The sequence below is a fragment of the Ursus arctos genome, unplaced genomic scaffold, assembly GCF_023065955.2.
Source record: "Ursus arctos isolate Adak ecotype North America unplaced genomic scaffold, UrsArc2.0 scaffold_3, whole genome shotgun sequence".
NCBI classification, from domain to species: domain Eukaryota; kingdom Metazoa; phylum Chordata; class Mammalia; order Carnivora; family Ursidae; genus Ursus; species Ursus arctos.
In genome coordinates this window covers 70,245,935-70,258,064 of record NW_026622985.1, presented here as the reverse complement: position 1 = coordinate 70,258,064, position 12,130 = coordinate 70,245,935, and the positions used below count along the sequence as shown (strand labels likewise).

At 36.9% G+C, this 12,130-nt stretch overlaps 1 protein-coding gene across 1 annotated transcript in view; it reads right to left on the bottom strand.

Moving 5' to 3' along the window:
- The window catches only part of MET (MET proto-oncogene, receptor tyrosine kinase), a 110,463-nt gene that overhangs the window by 17,324 nt on the left and 81,009 nt on the right, over positions 1-12,130 (bottom strand). The window contains exons 13-16 of the mRNA XM_044387785.3: positions 6,183-6,329; positions 4,428-4,584; positions 4,104-4,244; positions 978-1,208 (exon numbers count right to left, since the gene is read on the bottom strand). Of these exons, the coding sequence (XP_044243720.2) occupies positions 978-1,208; positions 4,104-4,244; positions 4,428-4,584; positions 6,183-6,329 (676 nt within the window). The remainder of the gene's footprint in view (positions 1-977; positions 1,209-4,103; positions 4,245-4,427; positions 4,585-6,182; positions 6,330-12,130) is intronic.

Here is a 12,130-nt window from a genome sequence, read left to right as displayed (position 1 = left end):
TAGAATTAGGACATAATTGGTGAGGCCACAAATTCTAAAACTGGGGCAATGTCTGGGATTTATAGGCTAGCACTAGAACTATATATTATTCTGATGTAAAACAGGTTTGTTAATAGTGTAGCTACTATCCAGGAAGGGGGACATGCTAAGGATTAAAATCTGGAATCTGCTATAGAAGAATGTGTGGATGCTATCACAGGAAAATGGGAAAGCCTTGTGTTCATACAAGGGAAATTGTCCCATCAGCTTCTCTGCATCATGCTGGCAGATGCCTGCTACCTTTTGCAGCACATATAGAATAAAAGGGATCAGAGGCCATTCAGTATCAACGGCAAAAGCTTTTTAGAAAAAAAGAGAAGAGTGCAGTTCATTTCCTGGCTTCTGGTTGCTTTCTTTTCCTGCTAAATATTTCCTCAAACACTGTGTATGCAAGCTGTTATTGCTGTTCTGGCTGGCTTATTACAAATACCCATCCTCTTTGTATAAAGAAATTGGAGTGCATTGTAGAGATGATATATGTTGCTTCAGATCAGGGGAATGCTATAAATTCCATCTTTTGATGCTGTCCAGCAGTGTACAACCTGCTATAAACCAGGACTTCACAGAGTTAGTCGCTGTTTTCAGGGTAAAGAAAGACTAGAGGTAGATATGAGTAAAAATATTGGAACTTAATGATTTTCATAAAGAAGTAAACTGCACCTTCCAAGACACTAGAGTTGCCATTATGAAAAAGGTAAAGAATGTGATTTATTTTTCATATGTTTATGAGATTATCAAATTGCCTCCCTGCACAGGGGCAAATCCCCATGGATATGATTTGTAGGGCCCTATTTCTGCAGAACAGAAATCAAGTGCACTTGTTATCACTGCTCTGTCAGTTGCTTTCACCATTGTCTAAGCTCCTAATCTGCAAAAGCAGAAGATAAAATGCTCACTGGAAAATTGTATTTAACAAAAAGCCGAGTGGAAATACTTACCTCTTCCTATGACTTCATTGAAATGCACAATTAGGCTACTCGGCCCAATCACTACGTGCTGGACTGCCTGGACCAGCTCTGGATTTAGAGCACTGAGGTCAATGTGGACAGTATTTTGCAGTAATGGACTGGATATATCAGAGTCCCCACTGGTAAGCATGGGGGACAGGTCTGTCAGAGGATACTGAACTTGTCTGCATGATCCATTCTGAGATGAGTTAGGAAACTGGTCTGCAAGATAAAGCAAAATTATTAGAAAACAAAGCGAAACTTCACTTAGGGGAGAGCATAACAGGGCAAAAAATTAAATTAATAATGAAGTCTGGATTTTATAACTTAAGAAATGGTAGTTTTGTCGTTGAATGAGGCTAGAAAGAGCCTTTACAAAGGAATTGATTTAATAAAATTAATGATAATTCGGGAAAAGATACTGCCTTACATATACAAGAATTGGAACAAAATGTTTATAAATTTTCTTTAAAATAAACTAAGCACTAACTTTGAAAACTTGTTTACTCTCTTTCCTTAGACATTTCTCTTTTCATATATAGCAAAAAGCCATGCTGGAGGTTTATTTTTTTAATATACTGTATTCTTAAGATTGGGAAGCAGCAAAAGTAGTTTGCTTTTGAGAGACTAGTGTTTATTAATGGAATTAATTAGTATTGCTCAACATCTATACAGATTCCTGGCCAAGGAAAAGTATAGCATAATGAAATTAGAAATATATAATGGTTAAATTTTCAGAATTGAAGGTTTTTCACGTTAGTAGTAAATTCTCTCCTGTGTGGTAATGATGGCAGATATAATGGGATCACTGTTCAGAGAAGGCTAGAATTGGGTTAGTGTGCCATCCCCACTGCTTAGTTGAGGGCACTTATGGAAAGGGATCAGCATTCCTTCTAAGTTGATCTTTACCACCAAAGCTCTATAAGAGCCTCAGGCAAGGTTCTCTACTGCAAGGTGATGCTTTTTCATAAGAAATTGTGGAGCTGAAGATAAATTTCTTAGTGAGAAACAGGGCAGAGAAGCCACCAGTTCCTTTGCTCTTTCCACTGGGAATCCAAACATGTCAAGGAGAGGGGATCATATCTGCAACTGATATGAAGATAACTAGGCAGGGTGTTGAAATATATTAGTATATAACATGGGGAGAGGTGAGAGGGTTTGGGAAGGTCCCCGCTGGCACTAATACAGCTTTTTTGCAAATGACCAGGAAAATCAGAGCTTGAGAGAGGGGCATAAAAAGAAATTTGATGGTACTTTGACTATTCCTAACCCTGTTTAAGCATTTTCAGTATTTTCCATAGTGGACAGTTTGGTTAATATCAATTTGGCTAAAGCAGTAAATCTCAACATTGGTTCCACAAAAGCTTTGGGGTCACTTATAGTTACAGTAACTAGACGGAAATAAGACAGATACATCCTTAAAGGAAGGGTGTAGAACCTCAGGTGAGTACCTGAAATGTTGGATGGGCCCGGGAAGAAAGAAGCCCAGCTGGGTGCCCGGTTCCTTTAATCCCAGAGTCAGGGTTTTCAAAATGTCCCCAAGGGAAAGAAATGCAAATAAGCCTCTCTGAGCTCAGTTCCTTTGCCTTTACTTTCCAAACCTTTGCACGTGGAGATCAGAGTTCTAAATTCTCAGGGTGTGGAGACTGAAGGAAATCCTTGGTGAGATACAGGAAAAAAGTCCTCTGGCATAGAAATTCTACTGGCCCTTAGGCTAAGTTCAAACACATGCAAACCCTAATTTAAACCATTGATGTGAAATTCTGTTGTAATGCCACAGAGAATTCTGGGTCTGCATGAGACTGATCGGGAGGCTGTCTCCCACCAGACATAGAGAGGAAAGCTGCGAAGCTGCCTCTTCATTAGATGCTCGCTGTGTGTTCCCTCATTCTCCTCTCTGGTTGACCTTCTTTTGTCTATTTTACTTTTCTATGTCTTGAAGGTTCAGGTTCAATGTAGGAAAGACAATAAAACTCAAGCTTCTTAGCAATGATGAAAGAGGTTTGTTCAGTAACAAGGTTGAAGGATTAAATTAGCTTTAAAAAAATTACTTGTGAATTATAATGATCTCAGATTAGAGCTATTAAGTGTGAATATAAAATACTAATAGATGTAAATTTCAAAGCTATAAACTGGGTTTGATTTGTTCATGTTGTTAAGGGCATGGATTTTCAAAGGCAAACAGAGTCATGTGGGCAAAGACAATATTTACATGTATCTCTATAGAACAAACATATGCTTCAAAAAATAAGAGGCAGTGAGGGTTGAAAAGTTAAAATATTAAGTGCCTTATTGCTCTTGTACTTGTTTTGATGAGCAATTTCTAGTTTTCCAGTATCCTCAACCATCTGTGACTCATTTTATTTGTCCAATGGTAAATATTCAACCAGGGAAGTGCTTGTACTTGACTCACGTCCTGGAACTTCTAAAGATAATGAAGCAGATACAATACAGACATTTTGCTTTTACCAGGAGATTTTAAATAAAACAATGTGAAATTCTCTGGTTAACCTGACCATTATTAGGCCTAGTGTTTTGCAAAGCAGATGGTGCTAACCACTCCTTTTTAAATGGCATAATTGAAGGTTTTTATTGGATAAGACGCAGAATATATTCAAGTCCTGGAATGTTGGCAGGTAAAAAGGCTGTGTACTCACAGTTCACTGAGAATCCTTTAAAGGGATACTAAAGGTATAATTTAAATGTTTGAGGATTAACAGGTAAAAAAAAAAGTATCAGTGCCCACTTATTTTTAAACAAATATAAGTTTTGTATCTTCATTCTTCCTGGGTTGTTAAAGAGAGCTTCACAATTTCTTAGCATTGAACTCAGATGATAAAGACCTTACCTTTGCTCAAAGGATTTTAAAATTAACATTTTTGTGAGAAGAAAACTTAAAGACTCTAAAGATCTAACGTAATATGTAAATGAGTCCATTTAAAAATAAGAGCCATATAATTCTGTGTCAAATTAAATACTTCTTCGGTCAAAGAAGACGTAAATACTTCTTTTTTATTTTTATAAAAATATAAAGGCAAAACCAAAAATAAACAACAAAGCCACAACCCACCGAGGTGTATATATAGGTATTTCTTAGAATGATAAACTGAAATATACCTTCTGGAAAAGTAGCTCGGTAGTCTACAGATTCATTTGAAACCATTTCTGTAGTTGGGCTTACACTTCGGGCACTTACAAGCCTATCCAAATGAGGAGTGTGTACTCTTGCATCATAGCGAACTAATTCACTGCCCAGATCTTAAAACAGAGAGAGAGAAAGAGCTTGTTAAAGACTTGGCTATCATGGGTCCCAGTAGACCTTGAACTCATGGGTTTGTGGATTGCATATAAAACAACACACATGAATCGATGGCAATTTTAAACTGTAATGACTTCAGGTAACTTCTTAAAGCAAATAGTAACAACAACAAAAAAATGCACCTTTAATTTGCTTTCTCCTTTTCAGCCACAGGAAAAGCCCGAGTAATAATAAGAGTATTAATGATATTGAGATAACACCAACAATCAATCCTGTGAAGTTCTGATCTGGTTGAACAATTACTTTTCCAAGGACGGTTGAAGAAACTGCTTGCTTCCACTAAAAATGACAAATACAGAAAAGTCAGAATTTAGCCATGATAAATACAAAATATACTACACAGGTTGAATCACTCTCCTTGGACCCAAAGTATCAGCTGGTTATTAATGTTCTAGAAGGGATATTACTGCCTTCAGAGCAATAAGGTATTCCTCAATTCTGTTTCAGTGTTCAAATAATTAGGGGTTACTGATCCCTAAAGTATTTATATGATACTTAGCTATTGTACTTGTAACTAGGTATTAGGGATAAAAAGATAAATAAAAACCAGTTTTTGATCTTGACCAACTAAATTACAGAAAGAGAGATAAACACATAAATAAGTGATATCACAATATGAAATATACCTTAGAAGTGTGAATAATCAGTAAGAAACAAATAATGAGATAGTCACCCTAGCTTGAAGGGTTGGGTAGAGGGCAGAGAAGACTTCCCATAAGAGGTAAATAATCATGTGGAATAATAAAGTTGCAAAATATTTTTATTCCACTTTTGAGACATAGAAGAAATCTTTGAGGATCCTTCTGGCTTTCACATGGTATGATTTTTAGGATTTATGGTCCTTTTGAATTCAAACTCTGATAGCATGATTCAGCCTCAAATTTTATAATATTTTTGTACTTTCCCATTTCATAACTCTCCCCCCCTCCATTTTATAACTTTTTAGAAGACTTCAGGAACCTTTAAAATTCACTCATTCGTCAATAAACAAAATGTGGTATATCTATATGATGGAATACTACTTAGCCTTAAAAATAATGAAGTCCTGACACATACTAGAACACGTATGAACGTGAAAACATGTTAAGTAAAATAAGCCAAACACACATGGACAAATATTGTATGATTCCATTTATATGAAATATTTAGAATAGGCAAATTCATAAAGACAAAACATAGATTAGAGGTTACCTGGGGCTGGGGAAGAGGAGGGAATATGACAGTATGGCTTAATGGTTCTAGGGTTTCTGTTTGGGGTGATGAAAAAGTTTTGGAAGTAGTGGTGATGGTTGCGCAATATTGTGAATGTAATTAATGCCACTGAATTGTACACTGAAAAATAGTTAAAATGTCAAATTTTATGATACATGTATTTTGCCACAATTTAAAAAATTAATAAGGTAATATACCCAAAACCACTGAACTGTACACTTTAAATGTGTGAGTTGTATGGTGCAACATGAAAGAAGTTATTATACAATAGTTTAATTCCTATTTTACTTTGTCCATGCATTTGAGGTCACTGTGGAGAGCAGCAGTTTGTTGGCTCTGGCCTCCCGGTGCTAAGAGGTGGGGGGAGGGGCACTCTGGGATGTGCCCTTATCCCTTCTGAGAGTTACAGTAAATTTTGGCAAAAGTGGGGCATGATGGAGAGGGAGTGTGGCTAGGAGGACTTTTGAGGTCCACCCTCTGAAGCTTGGGAAGGAGACAGTGCAACAAAAACTCAATAATTCTAAAATAACAACGAAGAATCGAGGCTGAGCTGATGAGCCAAAGCCAACACACAAATGAGCTTTAATGATTTATTTTAAGCCTGCAAGTGACATAATTACACTGGCATCTTTATTTACATCATGAGAGAAATGCAGGAATCCCACCTCTATATTTAGCTCGTTGTTCAATCTCAGCAGGTCATTGGGGACCTTGCATAAAACGGCTTCAGAATCTGAGTATATAGTCTCACAGCTCTTATTTCCAACTTTTAACACTTCACCTTTAACTGCTTCAGGGTCAATATCATTTCCCTGAAAGAAAAAAAGAGGTTGTTAGCACTTCACAGTTTTGCAGGAATGCTAACAATTGTGAAAGAACATAAATACACTGCAAACATAGGCCATGTTGTTTGCCAAGGCAGATGATTTTACGATACTCACTTTTGTGGGAATTTGGATAGTTGCAAGAGAGCATGACCATTTTGGGGCACTAATTAGGATTCACAGCATATAGATTTTTATAATTTTTTAAAGATTTTATTCATGAATAATCTCTACACCCAATGTGGGGCTCAAATTTACAATCCCGAGATCAAGAGTTGCGTGCTCTACAGACTAAACCAGCCAGGCGCCCTTATATCTTTTCTATCAAATTGGATTTTAGAGCAAAGGAGAGATTTTTGTTCCACACCCTTTCATCCAATGACCTCTTAGCCATAATCACCTTATTAATGTCTTTAGGGGGTATCAATGGTTGGCAAAAAAGGAAATAACTTAGAGATTCAGTTGTTGCACTAACACTGCCTCATGCAGTGACACTGAACCTTGTCTTTACTTTCAGAATCACATTGAGAGCTTTACAAAATACTGATGCCTGGGTCCCATCTCCAGAGATTCTGAACTAATTGATCTATGTTAATATATTCCTTTTGCGTTTGAGTTGGGCAGTTTCTTTTCATCCTTCCTGCACAGCTGAATCCTACACATAAATAAATTCAATTTTACAGAAATTCCTGCAAGATGCTGTATGACAGTCATTATGATTTGAGAGCATGATTACATTATTTTGAACACTTAGTTACATGAGGATTTAAAAAAAATTATGCAACTTGACATATTTAGTTAACTGAAGTAACTATTAGGAATTTAAGAAATATCAACATTTTGTTGAAGAAACCAATAATTAGCCTTGGGAAAGAAGTGAAAATGTAGGCACAACTTCTTACATCAAGACTTAATGAGTACAGTTATTTATTAAAAGTTAAAAGGAGGATATATCAAAACATATTACTCTTTTTCTTATGGACAAAGAGCAGCCAGTAAGAACTATAGTACTGCTACTTGTTTTATGTGATCTTTAAGTACTTGGCAAACTGCTTTTATATACAGTGTCTTACATGGATTTCAAAAGATCGGTAGGTCAGAAATCATTCTGGGAGAAGTTAGAAGAAAATACTTCTTTCTAACATGAATCTGGAGTCTAAGAAAAAATGGAAAGAGACAAACCTTATCCTTCTATTTCCTACGTATTTCTAGAGGCAGTATGTGTATGCCACTGAACCAGGTCAGCCACACAGGGCAATTCAACATAAAAGCACATAAATCTAACAGGTCACTTTGGGGCTTCAAATGACGACTTGTTGGTTAGGTCTGGGGAGGGGTAAGGCACTCACTCACATATTGGAGGGAATTCAGGGAATGACAAAGAAAAGAGATTAAAGAGTTGAAGGCTTGATTTATGAGGGAATGACTATAATGTGTCTTGCTTGCTTAGATGATAACGAAGGCTGGGGGAGGGGATGAACATACTGCATTTGCACTTCCAATACTCCTTCGTTTAGGCACAGGTCTCCTTGGATGTTGCATAAAGGCTTCTCTAAAACAAAAACAGACCACTCAGCTAACCTTGAACTCCTTTTCGTTGTGCCTAGCTGAGAACATACAATAAATTGTGACATACAAGTAATTACTATCAGCTTTGTACGTGTAATTGCTTTAAAAGTCTACCATCCAGGATGTCCCAAAAGGGATACTGGCCGTCCACTACTGTGTGCAGAGGGACCCGAGTCAGAAAAAAATAAAAATACACATAGGGTACTCTTTGTCATTTAAAATAAACATATCTTTATGGAGTTATGGGGGGAAAAATGCATATGCTTAGAACTTTTTTCATTTACTTTTTATTATTTAATATTTATTATTAAATAGAAGAACATACAAATTGGCTCAGTTCTTCAGTCATTAAAATGGTAATATACTCTTTTAAATAAAGCAGCACAGAAAAGACTTTCTGGTCTTTAATCCCCTACACAAATAGAGCAATTTAGAATTATAATTATCTCATTTTATCTTGTAAAGACAGCTCCCCTGAGGTGTTATTGTCATTCCAGCTTTACACATTGAGAACTAAGGTTCAAAAAGGGACTAAGTCTTGAAGCAAATCAAATTCCATTTGATACAAAATCTACTTACCATCCACTGTGTGTTAGACTCTATTCTAGTTACTAAGAATATAAAGATGAACAAGAGGCTTTTCTTTTCACGGTAATATTAAAATAAGTATATTTCTAAAGTGAAAACTAATTACTCCTAAGTGTTATGTTAGGATGTCCCTTATTCCTTTCATCTCCAACTCTGGCCAGGTGTGACACAGTGTTTCTAGCTAGGATTCAGGCCTGGGCACCCATGTCTGAGCTGGTTACAGAACATAATGGATGGAGGCAGTAGGTAGAATTTGAAAAATAGCATTATAGCAGGAGGGATCTTACAAGATTTCATATATCCAGGTGGCCACAAGATTGAATCTGGGAAAGCCAGCTAGAGCAGTGAGGTGCAGGTTGGGAGAGGACCCAGGGAGGCAACAGTCCAGGGAGGTTGGCAAGCAGAAAGTCAGCGAGTTGGTGGTGACAGGGTCAGGAGGGAGAGATTTATACTTCTTCCAGAGGATAGGAGTCCCTCGGTTTAGAGACTAGGCAAAAGAACCTTCACAGAAACCTTCAAAACTGAGTTCCACAGGATGTTAATAGGCATTTGCAGAAACTTCCTGGTCATTTGGGAAAAGCTGCATGAACTAAAATTAAAATGGCTTCTTCACTGGCTAGTTGGGGCACTGTGAAATTGCTGATCTTCCTGCCCCCCTTTCCTGGTTTAGCTGACTTCTCCAGACTGGACTTCTGAAGCATCTCTATGACCATATACATCAATATGCTCCAAAATAACATAAATCCCCAGGTCAGTGTCAGGCAGTCTTTGTTCCAGCATTACATACTGTACTGTCTACTTTCCATAAAATACGCTCATGCACAAAACGTCACATAATAAGGCAATTAGGGAAAAGACAGGGTTTCTTTACAAATATCTAATAATCAATTCTGTTTAAAGAATTGTTTAGAGCTATCTCACCTAATGAATTGTAAAGATAACTATATACCATATGATAGAAAAGTATCTCTATTATGAAAAGTATTTTGGTATACATTAAATGAAAGTTGATATGAAAAGCATTGTAATCTACTGTAAAGATGAAATGGAATCAAGAGACTTGAGTGTGAGTCCTAGTTCTGCTGTTTGCTCCCTAGGTAGCCCAAGCTTTCTAAACCTATGTTTACTTATTTGTTAAGTGGGGATAATCATTACTGGACCTCTAAATTGCACGGGTCCATATGAGACTGAAATGAAATATTATATATCAAAGTACTAAGTTAGGGGCGCCTGGGTGGCTCAATCATTGAGCATCTGCCTTTGGCTCGGGGCGTGATCCCAGAGTCCTGGGATCGAGCCCTACATCAGGCTCCTCCGCTGGGAGCCTGCTTCTTCCTCTCCAACTCCCTCTGCCTGTGTTCCCTCTCTCGCTGGCTGTCTCTCTCTCTGTCAAATAAATAAATAAAATCTTAAAAAAAAAAAGTACTATGTTAACTAATCTTTCACAAAAATGTGAGCTGCTGTTGACATAAACATGGTGTCCTGGTCTGTACTCCAAAGGAGATGTCTACTTTTGATGACCACTGTCCACAACCGGTCCTGACTAACTTGAAACATTGGCCATAAACTACCTCCCACATTGATGGGATTTCTGGTTCATTCTGAGGGATGACTGATCCTTGGTCTCTCTTACATTCTATTGATCCAAACTTGGCTGACTCGCTTGGTCATGGTGTACTGCTGACTGAGGCAATTCCCGCATCTAGGGCTGGAGACTATCACAATCTCTTTTTAGCCAGGGAATTCCTATACACATGGCTGCTTGAGGACCATGAACTCTTCCTGGCAATAAGGAGCAATTCTCTCTCTAAACACGTAATTCTCTCCATAGCTTTCACTGAGGGAATACGAACCTACTTCACACTCATGTTTTGAACAGTAATTGGACAAGCACAACATGAAATAAAATGGCATCCTTTCTTTTGATAAAAACAGTCCATTGTATGTGTAGAAGAGGCCTTTTCTTTCTTTTCTTTTCTCATGCTTTGCTTTCCTTTGTTTCTGTCCCAAGAGAGGCAGAGGTTTTAATGTAATCAACGTTAGAAACTGATAAAGGGTTAAACAGCTGTCACACAATCTTTTCTTATACCTTAGATTTTCTCTTATATATAAAGAAAATGGACTATGGGCGAAGATTGAATGATGATACCAAAATAATCCCTCTCAATCTTCCCTTTTCTCCCCAAACCGCCACTTTGTGACATGACAGATGTTATAAACTTGTTAGAGAAAAGAGTTATTTTGTATGTAGAGAAAAAAAGAAAGTGTTTTGTGTCTATTTCCAGAGACCCCTTGGGCTATGTTGGGAACAGCACTGAAAGGTTGAGGATGATGTCAAATCATGTTTTCCTAGGTCCGACAATTTTGTAGGACATTGAATAATGGGTATTTAATTTACAGAAAAAGAAGTTTTCTCTTCCATATAAGACTGTGTTTGGAAGGGTAGATAAAGAACCATTTATTTCTAATCCTTCCATCAGAGATAGAGGAACAGAAAAATAGAGTTTATCTGGGTGTAAAAATATTTGCAAATAAACCTTTGTTTTCATCAAGAAAAACCAAATGGAATCTTTCAAATGGCAAACACAGTAATTGTTGAAAGCAAAAGGTCACACTAGATTAGTTTTATTGAAAAAAAAAAAAGTGATAAAAGCTCCTTCTCCTTTTCTAAAACTAATTAAAGAAGCAGATGAAAGAACTTTGCTGTGGTAAACATGCTGTTCACTGAAGCAGGCTTCCATTTAATTTCATGCTGGGCTTGCTTAATTATTGTACAAAACACAATTCGAGGTTAGTAAACTTATATGAGTATGAACGTGTGCATGAATTTGGCTATAGATAAAATCTTGTTGAAAAAGCAGAAAAACTTCAGTAGAAATGTATTATTACTTGGATGGAGATGATCTACAGGAACTTATATCTAAATAAGGACTATCCTATTACTTTTTATTTGTTCATGTCTGCATCCAGGCTATCTTTCAGGGTAAAAATTCTCAATGTCCAAAACAACATGGTGAAGAGTAAGTATTTTGTTGTTTCTAGTGACTGCGGTTACCGATAAAGTCTTGATCATTTTGCTGTTTTATTACCACTTGAAATAAAGATGACTGAAGTGACATAAGAGAGCTGTACTGTAGTCTTTGTTTTGTCACTGTTCCATCACTTGTCAAACCACTTAACCTCTCTGCGTTTTACTGTTTTTTGTTTGCAACAGGCTGGGTTAGAAAAGATAATTTGTTATTCTCCAATTAAATTACATTTAGAGGCTAATATATTCCTATAGTAGAGGAAATTCAGCTCTATTTAGAAATCGGCTTAGAGATGACCATGCCCAGATACAAAATTCCAAGTATTACAAGGAAGTACAGAACTACAACTGATGCATTTACTTTCATGGTTCTTACCTTTTATCTTATAACGAGCACATTTAGGTGTCCAGGGAAATGTGTAAGAGCAGCAGGATAATGCATTACAGGCAGCCTATTTAATAGATCGTGTCCCACATTTGCTACTTTTTAACACACACACAAGAAAGACTTTTTAAATGCTTCATTAAAAAGCAGTCCATGATTATACTTAACTTTTAGTCTTATGCCAAAAAGATTTGTTTTTCAGAGCTTAGATATGTGCTG